The sequence below is a fragment of the Pelodiscus sinensis genome, chromosome 3 (genome assembly GCF_049634645.1).
Source record: "Pelodiscus sinensis isolate JC-2024 chromosome 3, ASM4963464v1, whole genome shotgun sequence".
Classification (NCBI taxonomy): Eukaryota; Metazoa; Chordata; order Testudines; family Trionychidae; genus Pelodiscus; species Pelodiscus sinensis.
In genome coordinates, this window is record NC_134713.1 from 143,624,927 (window position 1) to 143,652,542 (window position 27,616).

The 27,616-nt window shown below is 47.4% G+C and overlaps 1 protein-coding gene across 7 annotated transcripts in view; it reads right to left on the bottom strand.

Annotated features, from left to right (window-relative positions):
* KIF6 (kinesin family member 6) overlaps positions 1-27,616 on the bottom strand; it is a 367,777-nt gene that overhangs the window by 222,260 nt on the left and 117,901 nt on the right. For 6 of the 7 annotated variants that reach the window (XM_075925092.1, XM_075925089.1, XM_075925087.1 and 3 more), the window contains 3 exons: positions 20,663-20,869; positions 5,477-5,620; positions 3,859-3,945 (listed from right to left, as the gene is read on the bottom strand). In XM_075925092.1, coding sequence (XP_075781207.1) covers positions 3,859-3,945; positions 5,477-5,620; positions 20,663-20,869 — 438 coding nt within the window. The remainder of the gene's footprint in view (positions 1-3,858; positions 3,946-5,476; positions 5,621-20,662; positions 20,870-27,616) is intronic. The other variant, XM_075925088.1, reaches the window with a different exon arrangement.

Consider the following 27,616-nt stretch of genomic DNA (forward strand, 5'->3'; position numbering starts at 1 on the left):
GTCTACACTGGCCCTTGAATTTCAGGAAAAGCAACGACGCTCTACTATACAAAATCAGCCACTATTCCGGAAAAACTATTCTGCTCCCGCTCGGGCATAAGTCATTATTCCAGAACACTGTTCCGGAAAAGGGCCAGCGTAGACAGCCCAGTAGTCTTTTCCGGAAAAAAGCCCCGATCGCGAAAATGGCGATTGGGGCTCTTTTCCGGAAAAGCGCGTCTACATTGGCCACAGACGCTTTTCCGGAAAAAGGGCTTTTCCGGAAAAGCAGCCTGCCAATGTAGACGCTCCTTTTCCGGAAAAACTGAAAACAGAATAGTATTCCGTTTTAAGCAGTTCCGGAAATTCATGCCAGTGTAGACACAGCCAGGTTGTTTAGTTTAGAAAAGAGAAGACTGACAGGGAACATGATAGCGGTTTTCAAGTATCTAAAAGGGTGTTACAAGAAGGAGGGAGACAAATTGTTCTCCTGTGCCTCTGAGGATACAACAAGAAGCAATGGGCTTAAATTGCAGTAAGTGAGGTTTAGGTTGGACATTAGGAAAAACTGCCTAACTGTCAGTCAGGGTGATTAAACACTTGAATAAATTGCCAAGGGAGTTTGTGAAATTGCCATCACGGGAGATATTGGATAGACATCTATCACAGATGATCTAGATGGTGCTTGGTCCTGCCGTGAGGGCAGAGGACTGGACTTGATGATCTCTAGAGGTCCCTTCCAGTTCTATTATTCTATGGTTCTATGTAATCCTTAGAACGTGATAATAGCAAACTTTTTCATCAGATTGCAGGCCCTGGTTCTCGTGGGGGACTTTCATCACCCTGACATCTGTTGGGAGACCAATACGGCAGTACACAGGCAATCCAGGAAGTTTTTGGAGAATTTTGGGGACAACTTCTTGGTACAAGTGCTGAAGGATCCGACCAGGGGCCATGTGCAGCTTGACCTTCTGCTCACAAACAGGGAGGAACTAATAGGGGAAGTAGAGATAGGTGATAACCTCGGAAGATGGTAGAGTTCAGGAAACTGACCAAAGGAAGAAAAGAGAATAGTAAAATACACACCTCGGACTTCAGAAAAGCAGATTTTGACTCCCTCAGAGACCTGATGGACAGAATCCCCTGGGATGCTAACATGAAGGGGAAAGGAGTCCAGGAAAGCTGGCAGTATTTTAAAGAAGCCTTATTGAAGGCACAGAAAGAAACCATCCCGATGCGTAGCAAGAGAGGCAAACATGGTAGGAGACTGGATTGGCTTACAGGGGAAATCCTTGGTGAACTTAAGTACAAACAGGAAGCATACAAAAAGTGGAAACTTGGACAAATGACCAGGGAGGGGTTTAAATGTATAGCTTGAGAATGCCGGGGGGTTATCAGGAAGGTGACAATGCAACTGGAATTGCGACTGTCAAAGGGTGCGAAGGATAACAAAAAAGGTTTCTATAGGCATGTTAACTAGAAGAAGATGATCAGAGAGGGTGTGGGGCCCCTACTGGATGAAGGAGGTAACCTAGCGACAGATGATGTGGGGAAAACTAAAGCACTCAATGCTTTCTTTGCCTCTGTATTCACGGACAAGGTCGGCTCCCGGACTAATGCGCTAAGTGATGCAAGATGGGATGAAGATGGCCAGCCCTTGGTGGGTAAAGAACAGGTTAGGAAATATTTAGAAAAGCTAAATGTACACAAATTCATGGGTCTGGACTTAATGCATCCGAGGGTACCGAGGGAGTTGGCAAATATCATTGAGGAGCCTTTGGCCATTATCTTTGAAAAGTCGTGGCGATCGGGAGAGATTCTGGATGATTGGAAAAAGGCAAATGTAGTGCCCAACTTCAAAAAAGGGGAGAAGGACGATCCAGGGAACTATAGGCCGGTCAGTCTTACTTCGGTTCCTGGAAACATCATGGAAGGGATCCTTAAGGAATCCATTTTGAGGCACTTGGAAGAGAGGACAGTGATCAGGAATAGTCAGCATGGATTCACAAAAGGCAAGTCGTGCCTGACCAATCTGATTAGCTTCTGTGATGAGATAACTGGCTCTGTGGACATGGGAAAGTCAGTGGATGTGATATACCTTGACTTTAGCAAAGCTTTTGATATGGTCTCCCACAATATTCTTGCCAGCAAGTTAAGGGAACATGTATTGGATAAATGGACAGTAAGATGTATAGAAAGCTGGCTAGAAGGCCGGGTCCGGCGGGTAGCGATCAACGGCTCAATGTCAGGATGGTTTGGTTTCTAGCAGAGTGCTCCAAGGTTCGGTTCTAGGACCGGTTTTGTTCAATATCTTTATTAATGACCTGGATGAAGGGATGGATTGCACCCTCAGCAAGTTTGCAGATGACACTAAGCTACGGGGAGAGGTAGATATGCTTGAGGGCAGAGATAGGGTCCAGAGAGACTTAGACAAATTGAAGGATTGGGCCACAAGAAATTTGATGAGGTTCAACAAGGACAAGTGCAGAGTCCTGCACTTGGGACAGAAGAATCTCAACCATTGTTACAGGCTGGGGACCAATCAGCTAAGTAGTAGTTCTGCAGAAAAGGACCTGGGGGTTACAGTGGATGAGAAGCTAGATATGAGTCAACAGTGTGCCCTTGTAGCCAAGAAGGCTAATGGCATATTAGGGTGCATTAGGAGGAGCATTGCCAGCATGCAGAGAAGTGATTATTTCCTTTAATTCATCTCTGGTAAGGCCACATCTGGAGTATTGTGTCCAGTTCTGGGCCGCCCACTACAAAAAGGATGTGGACGCATTGGAGAGGGTCCAGCGGAGGGCAACTAAAATAATTAGGGGGCTGGAGCACATGACCTATGAGGAGAGGCTGAGGGAGTTGGATCTGTTTAGTCTGCAGAAGCGAAGAGTGAGGGGGGATTTGATAGCAGCCTTCAACTTCCTGAAGGGAGGTTCCAAAGAGGATGGAGAAAGGCTGTTCACAGTAGTGACATATGGCAGAACAAGGAGCAATGGTCTCAAGTTGTGGTGGGAAAGGTCCAGGTTGGATATTAGGAAAAACTATTTCCCTAGGAGGGTGGTGAAGCACTGGAATGGGTTACCTAGGGAAGTAGTGGAGTCTCCATCCCTAGAGGTGTTTACGTCTCAGCTTGACAAAGCCCTGGCTGGGTTGATTTAGTTGGGATTGGTCCTGCCTAGTGCAGGAGGCTGGACCTGATAACCTTTCTAAGGTCTCTTCCAGCTCTGTGGTTCTAAGATTCTATAATATAGACCACATATTAACACAGACTGTCCTCGACCATCTGCCCTCTCATTTGCCATTGCCTGGTCCATTTCCCCTCAAAGGGCTTCATCTTGCTCCCACTGAAGTCAATGGGGGAAATTACTATCAAATTCAATGGACAGGATCAAACTCTATGTTTCTCATCATCTAATATGTCTTGTGGCTATTGTAAGGAACTTCTTATATGAAACAGTAATACAGTATTAGGAAAATGGTGAATGCATGCTTTATTGATTTTTATGTATTACAGAAAGTGGCAGAACAGGAAAATGGGACCATCAAGTGTCCAGCCAGTGCTCTATAAATCACTAACAAGAGCTCTGTATGCTACTGGCAATCTGTGAACCACAGTTTGGGAGCAACTGCCCTGAAGGATGTGAAAAGATTGTTATGAACATTGTGGTTCCCTTTAAATGACTGTAGGAGTTTCCCATGACATTATGAGCTTTTTTAAAAGGTCAGTTTAATCATAATTATCCTCAGGAGGCCAAATAAAAATAATAGCAGCAATTTTACAACAAAGGCTGGGATTTGTATCTAAACATGAGTGAACAGGATCATGAAAATTTCAACATCTATGTGGCTGTATCTTTTTTGGTTAACAAATCCTCTTACCAGTCTAGGGTCAATTTCTTCATTAAGAACAGCCTCATTCTTAATAAGTGCAACTCGCTGTGCAAATCTGCAGGTTGATATAGATTCCTGGAAGGAAAAAAATAACTCCTTTAGCATGCATTGATGTATACAGATTTGCTACTTATTTTAAGGGGGATTTTTTTTTATTTATGTTAGATTTTATTGTACCAGTCTTACATTCCTGGTGCTTCAAAAATCTAAGAAAACACAAGTCAATGTAGCTATTCTAACTATTAACACATTAATTTGCCAGATAAAACTCTCAAATAAAGACACCTATATCCATATCTTTTGGAAAATTTCAGCCACAATGAAGAAAATATAATATCTAATAGATATTGCACCAAGAAATTGAAAATTGTCACTTCACCATTATTAGCTGGATCATTTTGGCTGATTCATTGAGTGAATTAAATATTTCAAAATAGAAGCCTGAATTCCAATAACAGAGAGACGTATCAGGATACAAATGGGTAACTGGATGTATGAAATGAGAGACTGAAACACACAGTATGGGTACTTGCATGGCTAGAATAATGCAGTTTGTGTAAGCCTCTACAAATTGTGCCTATACAATTACCTTTTCACAACTCTCAATAAGTTTAGGCCATATTTTAGAAAAGAGTGTTGATGTTTTTATTAATTAGTATTATTGTCACTGTACTCTATTACCTCTCCCCAAGAAGTCAAGTATTCTTTTACTTCCATTAGTCTTTTGGGAGAAGCCTTTCATGGGCAAATAAATGCTGTTATTTTCTTGACCTTACCAAAGTCAATGGAAGTGCTCATGTGGACTTCAGTGGGGCAGGACTGCACCAGCAATCCTTATCAATATGCCCTTGAGAAAATTCCTTGCCAAACCTTATTCACAAATCACCTATTTCATTATCAGGAAGTTGGTGTTAAGTGTGCACCTATTTATCACTATTACATATCTGCTTTGTCAGTTTTTTCCTCTATATGAAATTATTTAAAGAATAAAACAAATAATAAAGATACATTACAGCCTGATTTTGAACCTAGTTAATGTTTAATGCTGCTGCTTATCTTGTAAGATCTGTCAAGGATATTATAATATTATATCATCATCATCATAGTCGTCCTTCACACCCACAGGCATATAGGGCAGCAACAAAGGTCCTCCACTTCTGTCTGTCTCTGGCCACAGTTGAGAAGGAATTCTTTGTTGCTGTGTCTGTAACAAAGCCCTGAGCCAAAACCCCAATCCTGCAGGACCGGTGTGCACTAAGCTCCTGCTGGCATATCTCCTGGGATCATAAGAACACGCAAGCTGCCCCGCCCCGGCAAGGCACATGCACATGCACAAGGGGCAGATAATATTATATAGAGAGATTATATTCACCCACATAACTGATCAGAATTTGGCTTTGAAATGTGAAGTCAGTTACACAAAGAACCCTTATGTATTGGACATGAAGATGGTTTTAGTTTCTCATACCGTAATTTCCATTGACAGGATTGTATGTTGGAGGCACTGACAAAACAGATTTTTAAACTTCAGTGTATCAGAAATTTAAGCAGACAACCCTGAAAAACAAATATTTATAAAACCACAAGTTCAAAAAGGATAACATACATCTATGTTTCTTTTGTCTAAAGAGAGTGTTGCAATCATGGTGGTCATGCAGTTTCCTCCTAGGCTGTCTCTGAGCACCGAAGTCATCATAGAGTTCCTATAGGGAATGTGAGATCGATGTTTCTCTGCTAGGGCAATTATTACCTGAAATAAACCAGCAATGCATAAGACTTTCAAATCTCCACATGAACTTGTCATATGCACCAAAAGAAGAAATACCCAACCTGCAAATGAGCCTCTGATGTTGCAGGGACTTAATCACATTTTTAACATTAAGCTCTTGACCCCAGCTGCCCAGCCGTGGGCAGGGTAGCAACTACACCCATGGATCTGGCAGGACCATGCCCTGAATTCCTTGGAGACATGGCATTCCTGCCTGGGTTTAAATCATTCTGGCTGCGTCTAGACTGACAAGCTTTTCCGCAAAAGCAATTGCTTTTGCGCAAAAACTTGCCAGCTGTCTACACTGGCCTCTTGATTTTGCACAAAAGCACTGACGTTCTACTGTCCGAAATCAGTGCTTCTTGCGCAAATGCTTTGACGTTCCCGTTCGGGCAAAAGCCCTTTTCCGGAAATGCTTTTGCGCAAAAGGGCCAGTGTAGACAGCTGAAAAGTGTTTTGCGCAAAAAAGCCCCGATGGCGAAAATGGCGACTGGGGCTTTCTTGCGCAAAACCGCGTATAGATTGGCACGGACGCTTTTCCACAAAAAGTGCTTTTGCACAAAATCTAGTGCCAATCTAGATGCTCTTTTCCGCAAATGCTTTTAACAGAAAAACTTTTCTGTTAAAAGCATTTGACGAAAATCATGCCAGTCTAGACGTAGCCTCTGTGTCTCTCAACTCCTGGTTTATCTCTCCCACACAAAGAAAGCACACAAGTAACCTACAGCCAATCCAAATTACAACCCTCTATCTGATTGGTTCTCCCAGCCCCCTGGTCAACACTTTGCTAGCTATCTGAGCTTAACCCCTTAGTCACCGGGTGCTGATCAGCATTTCCCCTGTCCATTACATGCCATATGAGGAGAGATTACTGAGATTGAGACTTTTCAGTTGAGAAGAGAGGAGAATAAGGGGGGATATGATAAAGATCTATAAAATCATGGCTGGTATGGAGAAAGTAAATAAGGAAAAGTTACTTACTTGCTCCCATAAACCAAGAACTTAATGAAATTTCACCAAATGAAATTAATAGGTAGCAGGTTTAAAACAAACAAAAGGAAGTACTTCTTCATGCAATGTAGTGCATGAAGTCAACCTGTGGAACTCCTTGCCAGAGGATGTTATGAAGGCCAGGACTTTAACAGGGTTCAAAAAAAGAGCAAGATAAATTCATGGAGGTTAGGTCCATCAATGGCTATTAGCCAGGATGTGCTGGAATGGTGTCCTTAGCCTCTGCTTGTCAGAAATTGGAAGTGGGCAACAAAGGATGGATCACTTGATGATTACCTATTATAGTCATTCCTTTTGGGGCACCTGGCATTGACCACTATTAGAAAATAGGATACTGGTACAGATGGCCCTTTGGTCTGACCCAGTACTCCTGTTCTTATGGTCTTCATGGGACTTGTTCACATATTTTCTGTAAACTGTCTTGAAACTTGTCTATGTCGGGAAAAAAAACCCAAAACCAAAACTCCCTACTATGTAAGGGTATGTCTACACTACAGCACTAATTCGAACTAACTTAATTCGAATTAGTTAATTCAAACTCAGTTAATTTGAACTAGTGCATCTAGACCTAAAAACTAGTTCGAATTAGCATTTTGCTAATTCGAACTAGCATGTCCACATTGAGTGGACCCTGAACCGAGGTTAAGGATGGCCAGAAGCAGTGCCAGCAGGGCATCAGATTAGGACTTAGAGCGTGGAGCTGCTGCCTCAGGCTAGCCAAGGGCTGTGCTTAAAGGGACCCGACCCCCACATCGGACAGACAGTTCTCAGGGGTTCCCCGCTTGCAAAGCAGTCCTGGCTTGGAGTGCCCTGAGTGCCCACACTTGGCACATCACAGCACTCGGCCATCAGCCCGGCTGCACTTGCCGCAGGCTGCCATCCGGGGGGAGTCAATCGGGGGGGGCTGCAGGAGAGCTTCCACCCCGAGAAGCCCGCAGAGCCACCCCAGTCCTCCCCATTGGGGGCTCATACCCCATTCCTCCCTCACCTCCTTCCACTTACCACTCCCTAGCCCCCCCTTTTCTGATGTGTGTTCAAAAATAGAAACGTGTGTTCAAAAATAGAAACTCTCTTTATTGAACAAAACTCGTGGAGACTGGGAAAAGGAGGTGGGAGAGGGGAAGAGAGAGGGTGGGAGAGGGGAGGGCAACTAAAATGATCAGGGGTTTGGAACAGGTCCCATATGAAGAGAGGCTAAAGAGGCTGGGACTTCTCAGCTTAGAAAAGAGGAGACTGAGGGGGAATATGATAGAGGTCTATAAAAGCACGAGTGGTGTGGAGAGGGTGCATAAAGAAAAGTTCTTCATTAGTTCCCATAATAGAAGGACTAGAGGACACCAAATGAAATGAATGGGTAGCAGGCTTCAAACTACTAACAGAAAGTTGTTCTTCACAAAGCAAATAGTCAACCTGTGGAACTCCTTGCTGCAGGAGGCTGTGAAGGCTAGAACTAGAACAGAGTTTAAAGAGAAGTGACATAAAGTCATAGAGGTTGGGTCCATGGAGTGGTATTAGCCAGGGGGTAGAAATGGTGTCCCTGGCCTCTGTTTGTGGAAGGCTGGAGATGGATGGCACGAGACAAATGGCTTGGTCATTGTCTTTGGTCCATCCCCTCCAGGGTCCCTAGTGTTGGCTGCTGTCCGCAGACAGGCTACTGGGCTAGATGGACCTTTGGTCTGACCCACTACGGCCATTTTAAGCTCAGGGCTCAGGGTCGGGGGTCTCACTGGACCACCCTGATTTTCATGCAAACCTGCTCCTGGGTGGCCAGGCTGGCAGCTATCCTGCCCTAGACGTCCACTTTCCTGTGCCTAGTGCAGCCGCCAGCCTGGTCCCGGGAAGAGGCGGAGGGCTGGGTGGCAGCGGACTGGGTGGCCAGTTCGTGCCGTGCCAGGTGCAGGGTCTGCTGGCTGGGTGCTGGCAGGCTTGCACCTGGCACGGGCACTGTAGCCAGACCATGCCCCTTTAAGGGCTCCGGGGCCGGGAGGGGGGCAGACGAGTTTCCCTGGTGTTGGCCAGAGTGGCCACCAGGGAAAGCTGGGGAGGGCTAGCCTCCCACTAGTTCGAATTAAGTGGCTACACAGCCTTTAATTCGAACTACTTAATTCGAACTAGGCGTTAGTCCTCGTAGAATGAGGTTTACCTAGTTGGAATTAAGCGCTCCGCTAGTTCGAATTAAGTTCGAACTAGCGGTTTGCCTTTGTAGCGCCTATCAAAGTTAATTCGAACTAACGTCTGTTAGTTCGAATTAACTTTGTAGTGTAGACATACCCTAATGTATCTAAAATAGGCTTAGTTTCAGTACAGATACATAGTTACAAAGGAAATGATACCCTGACCATTCTTGAGTCTCCTCTCAACTTTCTACATTAAAATATTTAATTATTATAAAATAGCAAAGATTCCATGATAGGAGGAGGAGGAGGACCCCATCACCTTGGTGACACTGGAGCTGGATCCCCATGGCCTAGATGTGCCCAGGCATCCCCCAGGCCTGGGGAGGGAACATCAGGTGAGTGACTGTATTATTCTCACACAGACAAGGTGCAGGTTGCAGACAGCGAGAGGTTGGGGGGTGCTCCTCGCTTGGCCTTCTTGGTCTGGGGAATCACGCTGCAGTACATGCCAGTCTGCACCACACAGCCCCAGGAGACTGCATCTGCGCACACCTGGGTTCCTGCTCAGAGGGTCTGAGGAGGCTGGACACAGTTCAGACACTCGGTTGGGGCACCCTCCCACCACAAGTCACCACTAGAAGGAGGCGGGGGCCAAGGACACACACACTCAAAAGTGCCACACGCAGCACACTGGAATGCCTGCACACTTGAGACAGCACCCCCTCCCGGGGACAGTGCTGCCAGGTATAGGTGTGTCTGCTGCTCACACTCCCATCCCCCTACACTCTTATCTCTTCTCCTCCAGCAGCCTCAGATACAAGTTCTCTCCCCTTGGGATGCCACTATTGCCGGACCCAGCATGTGCACAGCACTGAGGCAAACCTAGCCAATCCGAGGTCCCCCTCCCGCACACTGGATCCCAGTGTGACCAGCAAACTTCCCATGCCTGCTTGTTCCCGGCATATGAGGGGGGGAGGTCTGCTCCCGTTGGGGACATCTGGGCCCCTGTAAGAAAGGGCCTGCTGTGCAGTCACATATGGCCTAGCTCCCATGATATCACCTTCATCTTACCCGAAAATATTGGTCTCAGCTCACAGAAGAGGGCAAGGCTTCAGGGACTGTGTCTCCAGGGATGACTGACTGTCTCTCTTTAATCTCCCCAGCCTGACCAGCTGCAACCGGGAGGCAAGTGACACTATCCAAAGTAGCCTCCTGACACCAGAGGAGCCACAGGTGCCAGAGAATGCAGGAAGAACTGGTGGAGGAGCACATCTCCATACTCCCAGCCCTGCATAAGACGCTTTGATCAAGTCCTCTTGAAATGGAACTAGATCAAAATGAACTAATGAACTGTTAGTGAACAACAGCAAGGTCCAAATCAACAGTCAGTTCATGGCAGCGTAGATTCACCTCCCATCTTGTCACCAATGAAATGTACACAAAGACAAGCTTAAGTGACTTTTAGAAGGCCACACTCACACAAGACATCTTTGGAAAAGCCACGAACTTAGCCAGATCTCTTGAGGTACACTCTGATTCCTTAAGCACAAAATCATCCTTGCCTTTACACCACAATGAAGAGGGCATTTCCATCTCTTCAGTAATATTTCAAATGTTTTAGTGCTGGTGGTTCACATAATAACAGACCTTCTTCACAATGCCATTAATCCAGGATTGAAATTTGTCAGCTTACATCACTGTAATTTAAAGGGGAAAATTGCATATTTGGGGAGCAAAACATTGACACTTTTTAAATATTTTTAACAGGGCAGCTGTCTAAAATATATTCTAAAGTGTGGACTATAAAATGTAGGCCTGCATAAAGTTGCTCTGGGGTCTAAGTGAGTGTGCAGGATCAGGGCTTGAGAGTGACAATGTTAATTTAAACCATGAACTTGAATGGAAGTATAATAAAGCCTTAAATACAGAGCTTATCATATGGATATTATCACTACATTGGTTTATAGAAATTCTATGCCATTGATATGCAATAATATCTGATGTGACAGGGTCAGAGTAGAAGACTATAAAAAAGTAGCCATATTGGGGTCTGGGAGGGAGGCAGGCATTAGCCTACCCACATCTAAAGGACCCTCCTCCAGCCTACAGGGAGGATCCAAAGAGCCCTATGGATTCCGGAGGACAAATAAAGAGAAAACAGGGATGGGTGTGAGGATCAAACAAGGGAATTGGAAGGAGACACTGAGCACAGAGACCCAGAGAGTACCCACTGTCCCACAAAGGCCTGTAGAAAGGCAGAGGACGCCGCCCAGTGGAACTCTGCCTGGATGCATGAACTGATACAGGAGCGGAAATGGCCCCACAGTTGCTGGGCCCCTCCTTCAGCCAACCTCTTCTCCCTGGTCTTATAAATTGCCATCTTGGCCATAGCCAGGAGGAAAATGACCAGGAGGTCCTGCGATTTTGTGGGGCCACAGAAGGAATGTGCATACATTAATAGGTGAGGGGAGAAGTGCAGCCAGAACTTCAACAAGAGGTTCTGGAGGAGCTGAAAGAGGGGCTGTAACCTGGTGCATTCACGGTAAACATGAGCCAAGGTCTCCCTCACACCACAATAGGAGCAAGTGTTGGGAACAGAGGTGAACCGCACCAAGTACACGCCTGTGCTCACAGTGCTGTGGAGGATTCTCCAGCTACTGTACCCAGTGGGCCTCAGAACCAAGATAGAGTAAAGACTGACCCATCGGCGATCCCCACTCTCTATTGGAAGTAAGAAATACTGCCACTTGGTATCTGGGTGGGATACAAGGGAGGGGAAGCGAAGAGTGTGAAACATGAGCATGTACAGATGATTTTTTGATGCTGTTCAAAAGGGGACCAATGGCAATGCATACAGCCTGCTCGGGTGATGTGGGAGAGGCGGTCAAGAAGGCACACTGGGCTGGGAGCTGATAGAGAAATCTAGAGGTCCAGAGGTAAAGGGTGGGTGAGGTGCACTCTCTTGCAGGACCCAATCAAGATAAACCTGAGCAGCAGGCAGCAAAGCATCCCTCACATTCTTAAGTATGTTCAGGGGAGTACAAAGGGTGGAGAGAGGATCCACCCAGTCTCCATGGTCATAGTCTCCTAGGAGGTCTCCGATACTGATGACTTCTGCCAGGACCAACCTCTGGCACCTGTACACAGAGATGGGGATTGTATAGTAGGGGCTCTGTGAGGAGGTCTGCCCCCACGGTGGGCCCCAAGGATCTGGTCACCAAAAGCAGCTTCCAGGTCTGGAGGAGGTCCTGGTAGAAGGCCAGCAGCTCAGAGAGGTCTCGCAGAAGACCTCTCAAGTAAAGGAGCTGATGGTCATGTGGGAGCCCTCAGAAGTAGTGAATGAAAACGTTCATTAATTTGCTTCATGCCGGATTCTCTGCATTGCAGAGGAGTCTCTGCAAGGTCTGGAGGAGGAGGACATGGACTCGCATGTGCAAACACATCAGTCCCTGTCCTCCCTCCTCCAAGGGAAGATGGAGAGACCCAATGCAGTCCTGGCCAGAAGAATTGCAGCATCTTCTGCTGTATGTGGGCCAGGAAACCCGGGGTGTCGACCAGAGTGTTGAGACAGTGCCAGAGCATGGACAGGACCAGCTGGTTAATCACCAGCACCCTCCCACACAGGGAGAGACACAGGATTAGTCCTGCCCTCTTTGGCAAATGCTCAGCCACCCTGGTTCTAAACGTAGACAGTTCTCTGGCAGGGAGAGATGCATGGCAGAAAGAAAAACACTGAGATAGAGCAACGGACCCACACTCCACCAAATGACCTGCAGTGTGGATGGGAGGGAGCTCACTTGCCACCTGGCCCCGACCACCAGGCTGAAGATCTTGACCCAGTTAATGCAGGCAGAGGAGGCTACCGAGTAAACTGCTTGGCAGACCTTCACCTCCACCAGGTCGCTTGGGTCCTGGATCATAAGGAGCACGTCGTTGGCATACACTGACAGGACCAATATCTCCAGCTCATGGAGCACCAACCCTATCAACCTTATCCAAAGGAGATGGAGGAAAGGCTTGATGGCCAGGTCAGCGTATACAGCTGAGCTGATAGCAGACAGCTTTGATTCAGTCCCCGCCAGAAGCTGAAAGTGCAGTCAGGGTCCATTTGAGCTTGACGAAGCACTCTGCAGAAGTGTATAGCACCTGGAGAAACCTCACTACATGGGGCATGGAGGCGAAGGCCAGCAGAGTGCCCAGGAGATACCTGTGGTCCATCCAGTCAAACACCTTCTCCTGATCCAAGGACAGAAGGGTGAATGACAGACCATCCCTATACCTGAGCTCTATGAGATCCTGGACCAAATAAAAATTATTAAAGAAGGCACAGCCCGGAATGGTGTAGGTCTGGACTGGGTGGACCATGTCCACCAGCACATACTGTAGCCTCAGTGAGATGGCCTTGATGATGATTTTATAATTCGTGCTATGGAGTAATATGGGACACCAATTCCTCAGATTGCAAAAGTCCCCCTTCTTAGGTAGCAAGGCTCGCCTGCACAATAAAGGGAGAACCCCACTCTCCAAGGACTTGGCCCACACGCTGGCAAGGTCCAGACCAATGACATCCCAGAACACGTGGTAGAACTCCACATTTAGCCCATCCATGCCCGAAGACTTACTGCTGGACATGAGACAGAAGACTTCCGAGAACTGACCTCGGAAAGAGAGAGAAAGCCTAAATCTTTCTCAGAGAGAAAGGCCTAAATCCCCCAGCAACATGTTGTTGAAATGCCAGTAGGCCAGCCCTGGCCTCTATGAAGAAAGAGGTCATCACAGAAACCAAGTGGCGGTCTGAGAATGGGGCTGGCAGAATGCTGGAGGAGTGGGTCCAAGAAAGATGATGACAAGAAAGTCCAACCAGGAGTAAAACAACTATCAACCCTCTACCCAGAGAGAGGTGAACATGGTGTCCTCATCCAGGTGGTGGTCACGCCAGACATCTACTAGGGAGCATTGATCTATAATCTCCCAGAGGACATTTGTGGTGGCCTGGCACTGCTCAGTCTCCTTATGCTCTCGTTCCTCAAGAGTGCAGTTGAAATCCCCACCCAGGAGCAGGCACTCGCCAGGATCCAGAGAGCCGAGGAAGGCAGATGCCTGCTTGAAATAGCAGAGCCTCTCCAGGCTGCACATCAGGGTGTTGACATTAAGATGTAAAGTTAGCCCCTCCACCTGAACCCAGAGATACAGTAGGTGACTCAGCACAACCTCAGCAGTCCCCAGTATATCAGGTTGTAGGTTCAGGGAGAACACAGTTGCCACTCCATCTTGATGAGCCAACAGGTGACTAAAAAGGCCATCCGCCCACTCCAGCCACCTGCTAGCCTCGATGACCGGAGCGGTGTGGGTCTCCTGCAGGAATATGATGGATTACCCCTCCTCCTGAAAGAAGGCAAGCACCAACTCCTGTAGAGACCCATCCTACATCCCTGGGTATTTAGAGTGGCAAGGATGAACGGCAGCATTGGGAGGGATGGGGAAGATCCTCGCTGGCAGAAGCACTGGCAGCACCCATTGGGCCCCACAGCAAACTGACCAAACCTGAAGGTGAGCAGAGCATCACAGAAGCAGCGGGTTCCCTGGTAAGCTGCAGACTCCCACAGCTCAGTCCCTTTGCCCTTCCCAAAAATGGCCCTTGTGGTCCAGAGGATGAGATAGAAGTCTTTCTGGTGCTTTAGGGCAAGAGCCAACTTTTTCTTGGAGCCACAGATGGCCTCCAAGAAACTGCACATCTCATGCCTCAGCACATCGGGGTCTTGGGCCCTCGAATATCTTTGGGATAGACTCCCCTGTGGCCGACCGACATAGACAAGCAGGGACCATGAAGTTCCTGCTGCAAAGAAGATAGTGGCCATAGCAGAGGAAGAACAGCCCCAGACTTCTGGGAGTGGGAGAAATTAAAACTACTTCTCAGGGGCCAACATCTGAGGTAAATGCAGCAAACCTGAGGAGGCAGCAATAGGGTAAGTGGAGGGGAAGAGGTCAGGGAGAGGATCAGAGAAAGGCGGAAGAGAAGGAAAGAAAGTAGGGGGAGGAAGAGGAAAGGGATCCAGAAAAGGAGTAAGATGAAGGGGTTGAGGGGAAACAGGAGGAGGAGTAGAATATTCGGATAGCAAAGGGTTTGAGCAGGAAGCAGGGGTAGGACAAGGGTCAGGAGCAGGGACAGCAGTCCCAACAGTGGAGGCACTGTGATGCAGTGCCTCCTTGCAGGGCAGGGTATCAGTGGAGGATGCAGGGGAAGGTGGTGTTTTCCCAGCTCCAGGCCCAGCGTTACCGGGAGTGCAGTACTGGAGGCCCCAGCACTGGCGGTGTTGGGGAACAATGGGAACTTCCATACACTAGAAGCACCCAGGGGCTCAGTGGGCACAGCCGAAGCGCTGCTGATGGCTGGGCAGATGGTTGCATCCTTGGGCAACTCAGAGGCAGGGACAAGGGAGGCTGGTGGGTGAGGGAGAAGGAAAGGGCAGCTATCTTCCCTCCTGGATGCGAAGCTCCCTCTCTCCAAGGCCTCATGCTTCAACCTCTTGGGGAGGAAGGAGAGTCTGCCACCCACCACCACATGGTTGCTCTCCACACAGGGGGAGGGCACAGAAGAAGAGGGGGCACAGGGTGCATCCTCCATGGCCTCCTCAAGCCAGTCTCCAGGAAGGAGGTGTTCACCTCCCCTGCATCTGCCGCACTCACCTTAGCTGCCCCCCAGGCTATGAAGCATCCAGGGGCTTAGAGAAAGGGCAGACTCTGATATCCAGGCGCAGAAGAATGAGGAGGGTATCCTCCTTGTCAGCAGGTGGGGTGGAGCACCAGACTCACTTGCGGTGCCTCCCCATGACAAGCTCCCAGCCTTCTTAAGAGGAGAGCTGTACTTTAGAGGAGGAAGGGCCAGGGACAAGGGCAGCAGTGGGAGAGTGAGAGAAGACAGGGGTTGGGCAGCAGGGGAAGGGAAAACCTCCCCCTGGGATAAGCCCTATCTGAGTTCTGTCACTGGCCCTGACACCCTCTCCACCGTGGGCCCAGCCTTATTGCTTATCAGGGTGGCACTGACATCCGCATGCTCATCTGGGCCCTGCAGAGCCTGAGTGGGATTGACAATGGTCAAAGTTGGAGGAGGGGCGACCCCAGGTTCCAGACCATCAGGGTCACCGGCAATGGTAGGGCTGGTGCATGGGGGGTCCCGAGTGCCTCTCTGGGCCAGGCCAGTGGGTAGTCCCTTCAGACATGCCCTGTCAATGGCAGAAAAGGCATAAGGACTCCCCCAGGCTACGTCTACATTGGCCCCTTTTCCGAAAGGGTCATGCTAATTTGACAGGGCATAATAGGGAAATCCGTGGGGGATTTAAATATCCCCCGCGGCATTTAAATAAAAATGTCCGCCACTTTTTTCCGGCTTTTAGAAAAGCCGGAAAAGAGCGTCTACACTGGCCCCGATCAAAGTAGGAATAAGAGATCTCCGGAAAAGGGCTTTTTTCCGGAGGATCGGGGCCAGTGTAGACGCTCTTTTCCGGCTTTTCTAAAAGCCGGAAAAAAGCGGCAGACATTTTTATTTAAATGCCACGGGGAATATTTAAATCCCCCGCGGATTTCCCTATTACGACCTGTCAAATTAGCATACCCCTTTCGGAAAAGGGGCCAATGTAGACAAGCCTCCCCATTGTATAACATATCCGGTACTGGGGCACCAGAAATGACCATTCTAGGGCTTCTCCTCACCAGCAGCATTTGGATTTGGACCTGCTGGCAGAAGGAGGGGATGTGGTAGAGGGCAGGATCTTTGCAGCCCAGAGAAAGGGAACTCAGGACTAACAAGGGTGGAGAGGAAAGGTAGTATGGTGATGTTAGGGAGGAAGGGAGGAACAGAGGAAAATACCACCTGTACACCCAGGTCCTCCAGAGGCTCAAGCAGGATGTGGACTCCTCCCACTGCCAACCTTTCTCCACTGCCTCCTGGGCAGCAACTTGGGATGCCAAGAAGAATACCACCTTTCTGAACATCTTAGAGGCCACCACCATGGCTGTGTACCCCACCACATGTGCCAATGCCCTCATGTAGGTCTTTATGTTGGGCAAAGCTGGCACCATGAGACCCAGTGCTTCCTGGTCAGGGTGGAAAAGGGGCTGTAGCCGCTGGGGATGGAATTCTGGGAGGCTGTTGATTGTAACCTCACAAGAAGAGAGCACTTCTGTGGGTCAGGAATATGAATCCCCAATGTCTTGAGGGTGGCCCTAGAGTCCTTTAGACTGTGGAGAGGGCTATCAGTTTGTTCAGAAAACAGGCCTGCCTCTTCAAAAGGCAGTCCCTGGTTGGTCATCTGGACCTCTGAGGGGGATAACTGAGACCTGAAGCCAGGAACTAAACCTCAGGATGAGGCCGGTGGCCATGGTGCAGGTAGTGGCATCAGCGGATTCCAGTGTTGCTTGCAAGGCTGCCCAGTAGACAACTCTGCCCTCATTAGATAATGCCTGAAAATCCTGGCAGGAAACTTGGGGTAGCAAGTTTTTAAACCTGTCCAGGGCCAACCAGGACTTGTAAGCATATCTGCTCAGGAACACCTGCAGGGTGGCAATCCTGAGCTGCAGACCACTGGAGGCATAGGCCTTATGGCCTCAGAGATCCATTTCCTTGGTCTCCTTGTTTTTCAGGGTGTGGCCCAGCTGACTCTGCTGATCTCAATGGTTAACGGTCTACACTACCAGCGTACCAGGGGGTGGATGAGAAAAAAGGTGCTCATAGCCAATCTGCAGGACAAAACACCACCACTCTACCCATCTATCAGTAGGAGGGATCGAAGTGGGGGGTTGCCACAGAATTTTGGTGATTTTAGCCACCACCTTATTAAGCAGCAGGGCTACTTTCGATGGGGCCTCGAGGTTAAGAATGCCCACAGTTGGGTCAGAGTTCTCCAAAACCCAGTCCACTTAGACCCCAATGCTCTGGGCCAAGTATTTGAGCAGTCCTGATGGGTCCTGGCATCCATGGAAGGCATGGACGGAGACAACCCAGCCAACGCCTCATCAGGGGATGAGGAGGACAACTCGTGAAGGGCTTGCTCCTGAGTCTGCTTGGTGTCATGACAGATCACTGACTGCGATGGTGACTTATGCAGGCCTGGGTCTGCACCACCCTCCGGGGGGGACGGGGGACGGGAGGAGCCTTGGGGAGCCCTTACTGCCAAGTGCCTACAGTTACAGGCCAGGGTGGAAGGAAGTGGGTTAGCGGACAGAGGAACTCAAGGACCAGAGTAAGATAAGCCAGAGTGCGATGGGGGCAATCCCTGGGCTTGGTAATACGTTCACAGGGTCCAGAAGGATCACTGTACTTGAGGCTGCCACTGGGGAGGCCAGGTGGCCTTGAATGGCTGCACAGGCTGCACCGAGGTACTCCGGTACTGGGAGAAAGATCAGTGCAGTGAATGAGAGTGTGAGGCCATTGCTCTAGAGTGCACCAACTCGACATCAGAGTCTGAAGAATACTCCAATGCAGACTAGGCCCGGAGAACAGTGCGGGGAGGTGAGCCATGTCATGACCTCTGGTTTACCCTGGTGCTGAACTGGTGGGGGAGGAAACATATGCCCTGATGCCTGACCCACTAGTGGTGCCATGGAAAAGGACAATGCTGTGGCCTCTCTGGAGGTAGAGGGCACCAACTCTGCCGGTGATGAAGCCGGGGTCAAGGATCCCGTAGGAGCCAAACCTCACTGACCCATAGATACCAAGACATCAGTACAAGATGGTGCACAGGAGTCATATCTGTGTGCAGGCACCAAAGGAGAGACGGGAGGAGATCAACTCACACAATTTCCTGGCTGCCTCAAAAGTGTCTGGAGCTGAGGGCTGTTTCACTTTTGCCAGAACCTGACTGGGCTCGACCAGCACTACATGCGGCTCCAAGTCACACAGGGCCCATTGAGGCCTGAGCACTAGAGTGTCCTGACAGAGGACACACTCTATGCATGTGCTGCAAGGGAGATCTGCCCCTGCTAGACCTCCACTTCTTCTGCAGCACTGATGACTGGGAGCGGTGCTGAGCAGCAGAGCACCCTGGCACCGGAAAAGCTCTAAACAGTGCCGGAGTCTCCCGTACCAAGGCTGAGCACTGTAGGTGATAATGCCAAATCACCGGCCGGTGCTCGGCAAAGCATCGGCTCCATGAGCAAGATCTTAAGGCACGAATCTCTCTACCTCTTGGTGCGAGGCTTGAAACAGCAACAAATCTTGTAGTTTGCTGAGAGGTGAGCCTCACCCAAGCACTTGAGACACGTATCATGCAGATCACCATAGGGTATGTGTTTGAGGCACTTTGAACAGGGCTTACAGACCTGGGGACTAGCCATGCCCCAGTAAGGGAAAAAAGAGGACACAACAAGTGAACCCCTACTAACTAAACCTAACTCTAACAGCAAGTGAGTAAACTAGAACTAGAACTTGTACTACTACAGCTATAGAAACACTAAACTACTGAATTCAACTGCTAAGGGGCACTTGCAGAGCAAGTAATGCATATGCAGACACCACTCCAGGGGGCTCTCCTGCCAACGCAATGGGTACTTCTGAGGAGAAAACCTTCCGACAACCCATGCATGCGGGGCGCACACACTTACATGGAATGGACATGAGCAATCACTGGAAGAACAACTAGCCTTCACCCAGTGGAGGAATGAGAAACAAGATATTTACAATTCAAGAAGAGACAATTACTTGTGTTCAGAGAGGCTGACAACTTTTGGGGCCCCTGGACAAGATGCGGGACCCCATTTTTGCACACCTGGAAGGAGCAGGGCCTCAGGCTGAAGCTGGGGGCAACCAGTCTTCGGTGTTATCTAGAGCACATCACACTGATTCCTCTAGCCCCAGCCAGCCATAAGACCTGGCAAGAGCATGCCACACAGAACTCCAGTGTCAATATAAAGGGCCTAGGGCTCCAGTCACCATCACTCCTGCAGTAGCAGTGGCTGGGAGGCCTTGGCCCTTTTGAATAGCCTTGGGGAATATGCCCCCTTGACCCCCATCCCCATCAGCGGGCCTGCTTGTAGAGTATTAATGCCAGATATAATGCCAGAGCAGGATGAGAATAAAAGGGGACACAGCAGTCCCACAGTACAGGTAGTATCCCAGGGGTTTGTCACAGTACCATTGAATGTCAAGAAGCTTCACCATTAAGAATGTCATCACCACTTGCCTCTCGCTTGCTAAGACCCTGACATTTATCATTTTTATGATCCTGAAAGAGATCATGAGCAAATCAGTTGATAAAAAGAAATCAAATGCTATTCAACAGGATCACCTGAATGATGAGTGATAATTAAGATGTGACCCAAAGATTCTTATTATGCTTTCTGGCTCTTCTTTTTAATCTTCTGTCTAAAAAAATTCAGTTACACCAGCTAGAAAGAAACTACTCTTGCTATCATTTGCTATAACTGACAAAGGATGCTAAAAACAATGCTTGAGTAATCTGGTCTATTCAGGCTCAGGAAAGGCTAATAACACCAAATGCCATATCTGTAAATTTGTGAACAATTATGTTGCTAGTAAATAAAAAAAATCATACAAAAATTGCATCTTCTCACCTTTGCTGTTCTTTTCTTTCTCCCTGTGAGTTTGTCCTTTTAAAGACAAAGCAACAATATTGAACTTCAGCAATTCAAGAACTATCACCTGTGAATGACTTCCACCTTTCTCAACACAGGCTTATAGTGTCATCTGAAAAAATATCAAGCAATGCTTTTTCCCCTTAAAAGAGTCTCTATAGCAAAAGGAAATACAAATAAATGATAGGGCTAAGCATTGTTAGCATTGACACAGTTTTAGTGTTATTTTTAATGTAAATACGAAGTGGAGGGGAAGGTTTGAAAATTTTGAATTTGAATAAGAAATGTCATGCTCTGCTAATTTTACCTGTTCCAAGTAGAGTAATGACAGATTAATATATTTGGCTTCTGTCAGGAGCTGGCCTCCAACTCCAGTCTTTGCAACACGCTCTGAACCAGCCAGGTCTACCAAGTGCAGTTTGGAGCGTCGAATAGTTGCAGATCCTGGTTCCTTGCTTGAGATGTGAATGGTGAAGATGCAGTGAGAACGAGTTGAGGCTTGGTTCATTGGAGTCTGTGAAGAAAAGATTACTAACTTGACTAAAGAAAATTGCACAAAATAACTGCAGTAACACCAAGACTGACTAAACTAGATTTATTTATCTTATAAATCTCTGCAAAGAAAGGCCTACGTTGTACCCTATTAATTCCCTTTAGTATACCAGTAACACATATGAGAATTTCCACTGAAATCACTGGGACTAAGGATGTTAAAAATCATGCATTAGGGTAACCGTGTAAATGCTGAAAATCTCAGTGGATACACAGCTACCTGCACTACCGGCTCTGCAGTATAAAGCCTGCAGCGAAGCCTCCCTGCGAGCAGGACTGCCAGCCTCTATTGCAATGAAGCCGCCTCCCCAGGAGTCAGCTGAGTGTAACCGAGACTAATAATGATCGAAATGTAGCCATGTTAGTCTGGTGCAGCTGAAACAAAAAACAGGACTATGTAGCACTTTAAAGACTAACAAGATGGTTTATTAGGTGATGAGCTTTCGTGGGCCAGACCCACTTCTTCAGATCAAATAGTGGAAGAAAATTGTTACAACCATATATACCAAAGGATACAATTAAAAAAATGAACACATATGAAAAGGACAAATCAAATTTCAGAGCAGAAGGGAGATGGGGGGGGGGGGAAGGTAAATGTCTGTGAGCTAATGATATTAGAGGTGATAATTGGGGAAGCTATCTTTGTAATGGGTAAGATAATTGATGTCTTTGTTTAAGCTTAGGTGTAAAGTGTCGCATTTAAGCATGAATGACAGTTCAGAGGATTCTCTTTCAAGTGTAGTCTTAAAAGGTCTTTGAAGCAGGATGCAGGTAATCAAGTCGTTGAGACAATGTCCTTTCTGGTTGAAATGGCAAGAAACTGTTTTTTCTTTGTGATCCTGTCTAATATCTGTTTTGTGGGCATTGATTCTTTGGCGAAGTGTCTGAGACGTTTGTCCAATGTACATAGCAGATGGACACTTTTGGCACATGATAGCATAAATTATATTCTGGATGAGAAGGAATATTCCTTATAACTCACTTGGTTAGGTCCAATAATGGTATCAGCAGAGTGAATATGTGGACAAAGCTGGCAACGGGGTTTGTTGCAAGGGAAGGTACCAGGGTTGGTATTAGTGGGGTATGTCCTGTGGTTGTTGGTAAGAATCATCTTGAGGTTAGGTGGTTGTCTATAGGAGACTATGGGTCTGTCTCCCAGAGCTTCTTGGAGTTTAGTATCCTGTTCCAGTATAGGCTGTAGTTTATTGGTAATGTGTTGGACAGGTTTAAGTTGTGGGCTGTAAGTGATGACAAGTGGTGTTCTATGGTTGGTTTTCTTCGGTCTGTCTTGAAGTAGATGGTTTCTAGGTATTCGTCTGGCTCTTTCAATTTCCTTTTTTATTTCTCCGGGTGGGTAGTTGAGGTTTATAAATGCTTGGTAGAGATCCTGAAGTTTCTGGTCTCTGTCAGTGGGATTAGAGCAGATGCTGTTGTATCGAAGGAAAATTAATTCTATATAGACTCTCCCTGACGGTCGGAATTACAATCTGGATTTCTATATACAAAGCTTCCGCAACAACACACAGACTAACATTATTCGCAAACGACAACAAGCGACACATACTTTTAGCCGCGATAAACCAGTTCATAAAAATGAACACACTTGGAGTGAGGTGGAGATGGACATAGGAGACTACAACTGAGGAGAGTTGGTAGTTTTTCAAAGGGACATTGGTAAGGGCCCAAAAGCAAGCTATTCCGATGTGTTGGAAAGATAGAAAAGACCGCCTTGGCTTAACCACAAGATCTTGCATGATCTAAAAATAAAAAAGGAGTCATATAAAAAATGGAAAGTAGGACAAATTACAAAGGATGAATATAGGCAAACAGCACAGGAATGCAGGGGCAAGATTAGAAACGCAAAGGCACAGAATGAGCTCAAACTAGCTATGGGAATAAAGGGAAACAAGAAGACATTTTATAAATACATTAGAAGCAAGAGGAAGATCAAGGAGAGGGTAGGGCCACTGGTCAGTGAGGAGGGAGAAACAGTAACAGGAAACTTGGAAATGGCAGAGATGCTCAATGACTTCTTTGTTTCGGTCTTCACCGAGAAGTCTGTAGGAATGCCTAACATAGTGAATGCTAGTGGGAAGGGGGTAGTTTTAGAAGGTAAAATAAAAAAAAGAACAAGTTAAAAATCACCTAGAAAAGTTAGACGCCTGCAAGTCACCAGGGCCTGATGAAAAGCATCCCAGAATACTCAAGGAGCTGATAGAGGAGGTATCTGAGCCTCTAGCTATCATCTTTGGAAAATCATGGGAGACAGGAGAGATTCCAGAGGACTGGAAAAGGGCAAATATAGTGCCCATCTATAAAAAGGGAAATAAGAACAACCCAGGAAACTACAGACCAGTTAGTTTAACTTCTGTGCCAGGAAAGATAATGGAGCAAGTAATTAAGGAAATAATCTGTAAACACTTGGAAAGTGGCAAGGTGATAAGGAACAGCCATCATGGATTTGTAAAGAACAAATCAAAATCATGTCAAACCAATCTGATAGCTTTCTTTAATAGGCTAATGAGTCTTGTGGATAAGGGAGAAGAGGTGGATGTGGTATACCTAGACTTTAGTAAGGCGTTTGATACGGTCTCGCATGATATTCTTATCAATAAACTAGGTAAATACAACTTAGATGGGGCTACTATAAGGTGGGTGCATAACTGGCTGGATAACCGTACTCAGAGAGTAGTTATTAATGGTTCACAATACTGCTGGAAAGGCATAACAAGTGGGGTTCCACAGGGGTCTGTTTTGGGACCTGCTCCCTTTAATATCTTCATCAACGATTTAGATATTGGTATAGAAAGTACGCTTATTGAGTTTGCAGATGATACCAAGCTGGGAGGGATTGCGACTAATCTGGAGGATAGGGTCATAATTCAAAATGACCTGGACAAATCGGAGAAATGGTCTGAGATAAATAGGATGAAATTTAATAAAGACAAATGCAAAGTGCTCCACTTAGGAAGGAACAATCAGTTTCATACATACAGAATGGGAAGCGACGGTCTGGAAAGAAATACAGCAGAAAGGGATCTAGGGGTTATAGTGGACCACAAGTTGAATATGAGTCAGCAATGTGATGCTGTTGCAAAGAAAACAAACATGATTCTGGGATGCATTAACAGGTGTGTTGTGAGCAAGACACGAGAAGTCATTCTGCAGCTCTACTCTGTGCTGGTTAGGCATCATTTGGAGTATTGTGTTCAGTTCTGAGCACTGCATTTCAAGAAAGATGTGGAGAAATTGGAGAGGGTCCAGAAAAGAGCAACAAGAATGATTAAAGGTCTAGAGAACATGACCTATGAGGGAAGGCTGAAGGAATTGGGTTTGTTTAGTTTAGAAAAGAGAAGATTGAGGGGGGACATGACAGCAGTTTTCAGATATCTAAAAGGGTGTCATAAGGAGGAGGGAGAAAACTTGTTCGTCTTGGCCTCTGAGGATAGAACAAGAAGCAAGGGGCTTAAACTGCAGCAAGGGAGGTTTAGGTTGGACATTAGGAAAAAGTTCCTAACTGTCAGGGTAGTCAAACACTGGAATAAATTGCCCAGGGAGATTGTGGAATCTCCATCTGTGGAGATATTTAAGAGTAGGTTAGATAAATGTCTATCAGGGATGGTCTAGACAGTATTTGGTCCTGCCATGAGGGCAGGGGACTGGACTCGATGACCTCTCGAGGTCCCTTCCAGTCCTAGTATTCTATGATTCTATGATTCCAACAGGTTTCTGTGTGTTGCCTTTTTGTATATCTGATTTGTATCCATTAATTCTTTCCCATAGAGACTGTCCATTTTGGCCAATATACATGGCAGAAGGGCACTGATGGCATTTAATGGCATAGATCACATTAGTGGATGCGCAGTTAAATGAGCCTCTGATATAGTGGCTGATGTGGTTGGATCCAGTGATAAAATCACTTGTGCAGATGTGTGGGCAGAGTTGGCACTGGGACTGATTTCAGGGGTGGGTTCCTGGATGATTATGATGGAGGTGTGCTGCGTGGTTACTGGAAAGAATTTGTTTGAGGTTAGGGGGTTGTCTGTAGGTGAGGTTTGGCCTTTCCCCCAAGGCCTGTGAGAGTGAGGGGTCAGAATAGGTTGTACAATGTTGATATATGTTGGAGGGGTTTAAATTGTGGACTATAGGTGATGACAAGTGGATTCTGTTGTTTCCTCTTCTTGGCCTGTCTCGAAGTAGTTCATGTCTGGGTACTCTTCTGGCTCTGTCGATCTATTTTTTTGCTTCTCCGGGTGGGTATTTTAGTTTTAAGAATGCTCTATAGGTTTTTGTCTCTATGGGGTTGGAGCAAATCTGGTTGTATCTTAGGGCTTGGCTGTAATCAATAGATTGAGAAATGAGTCTAGGATGGAAGCTAGAGGCACTCATTAATGGATCTCAAAGTCACCATGTTGCTTCAGGTCAATTCCACAAGCCAAATACACAGGGAAGGGTTGGAACTTAATTTCATTTACAAGTTTGATTCCTATCAGGGAGGAATGAATAAAGGTATCGTCTGGCACACTACCTTCCACATCCTAATAACTTAACCAACTAAACAATGGGTACCTAGAGAAGGTGCAAATTGTTCTTATCAGCTTCTTGTAACTAGAACAATCCAATTCACAATTTTTAAATTTTTTTTCCTTTCCCCCCCATCCTTTTCCCATCCGCCTTCCCTTTTTTATTCTTGGATCTGGACTTTTAATACTCCTGTCACCTGAAGAAGTGGGTTGTACACACAAAAGCTCATGATACCATCTACATGTTTTGATAGTCTCCAAGGTACTGCTAGACTATTCGTTGTTTTTAAGTTTTTCCAGTTACAGACTAACTTGGCTACTCCTCTGAAGAAAGTAAGGGTATGTCTACACTACAAAGTTAGTTCGAACTAACGGACGTTAGTTCGAACTAACTTTCATAGGCGCTACACCAGCTCTCCGTTAGTTCGAATTTAATTCGAACTAACGGAGCGCTTAGTTCGAACTAGGTAATACTCATTCCACGAGGATTAAGCCTAGTTCGAACTAGCTAGTTCGAATTAAGGGGTGTGTAGCCCCTTAATTCGAACTAGTGGGAGGCTAGCCCTTCCCAGGTTTCCCTGGTGGCCACTCTGGCCAACACCAGGGAAACTCTACTGCCCCCCTCCTGGCCCCGGACCTCTTAAAGGGGCACGGGCCGGCTACGGTGCCCATGCCAGGTGCAAGCCTACCAGCACCCAGCCAGCAGACCCTGCACCTGGCACGGATCGAGCCACCCACCCGATGCCCCCCAGCCCTTCCCCTCTTCCCGGGACCAGGCTGGTGGCTCCCAGGAGCTTGCCCGGGACCGCAAGAGGCGGGCACCCGCCTGGGCTAGTGCGGACATTGTGGACCTCGTCCACGATCTCCGCACTAGGCACAGGAAAGTGGCCGGCTTGGGCAGGATAGCTGCCAGCCTGGCCACCCAGGAGCAGGTGTGCAAGAGAATCAAGGGGGTCTACTGAGACTCCCGACCCTGAGCCCTGAACTTACAATGGCCGTCCTGGGTCAGACCAAAGGTCCATCTAGCCCAGTAGCCTGTCTGCCGACAGCAGCCAACCCTAGGAACCCTGGAGGGGATGGACCGAAGACAGTGACCAAGCCATTTGTCTCGTGCCATCCCTCTCCAGCCTTCCACAAACCTTGGGCAGGGACACCACTCCTACCCCCTGGCTAATACCACTCCATGGACCCAACCTCCATCACTTGATCTCACTTCCCTTTAATCTCTGTTCTAGTTCTAGCCTTCACAGCCTCCTGCAGCAAGGAGTTCCACAGGTTGACTCTTTGCTTTGTGAAGAACAACTTTCTGTTAGTAGTTTGAAGCCTGCTACCCATTCCTTTCCTTTGGTGTCCTTTAGTCCTTCTTTATGGGAACTAATGAAGAACTTTTCTGTATGCACCCTCTCCACCCAACTCCTGCTTTTAGAGATCTCTATCCTGTCCCCCCTCCGTCTCCTCTTTTCTAAGCTGAAAAGTCCCAGTCTCTTTAGCCTCTCTTCATATGGGACCTGTTCCCAACCCCTGATCATTTTAGTTGCCCTCCCCTCTCCCAGCCTCTCTCTTCCCCTCTCCCACCTCCTTTTCCCAGTCTCTCCCAGTTTTGTTCAATAAAGACAGATTCCATTTTGGAAGACATGTTATCTTTATTTTGTACATCAAAAAGAGGGGCTAGGGAAGGGTAAGTGGAAGGAGGTGAGGGAGGAATGGGGCACGAGCCCCTGATGGGGAGGACTGGGCTGGCTCTGCGGGCTTCTGGGGGTGGAAGATCTCCTGCAGCCCCCCAATTGCCCCCTCTCCCCAGATGGCAGCCTGCGGCAAGTGCAGCCGGGCTGATGGCCGAGTGCTGTGATGTGTCCAGTGTGGGTAGTCCGGACAATCCAAGCCAGGACTGCTTTGCAAGCGGGGCACCCCTGAGAACTGTCTGTCTGGGGTGGGGGTCGGGACCCTTTAAGCACAGCCCTCGGCTAGCCTGAGACAGCATCTCCACGCTCTAAGTCCTCCTCTGATGCCCTGCCGGCACTGCTTCTGGCCATCCTTAAGCCTGGTTCAGGGTCCACTTAATGTGGACGCGCTAGTTCGAATTAGCAAAACGCTAATTCGAACTAGTTTTTAGTTCTAGATGCGTTAGTTCAAATTAGCTTAGTTCGAATTAACTAATTCGAACTAAGTTAGTTCGAATTAACGTT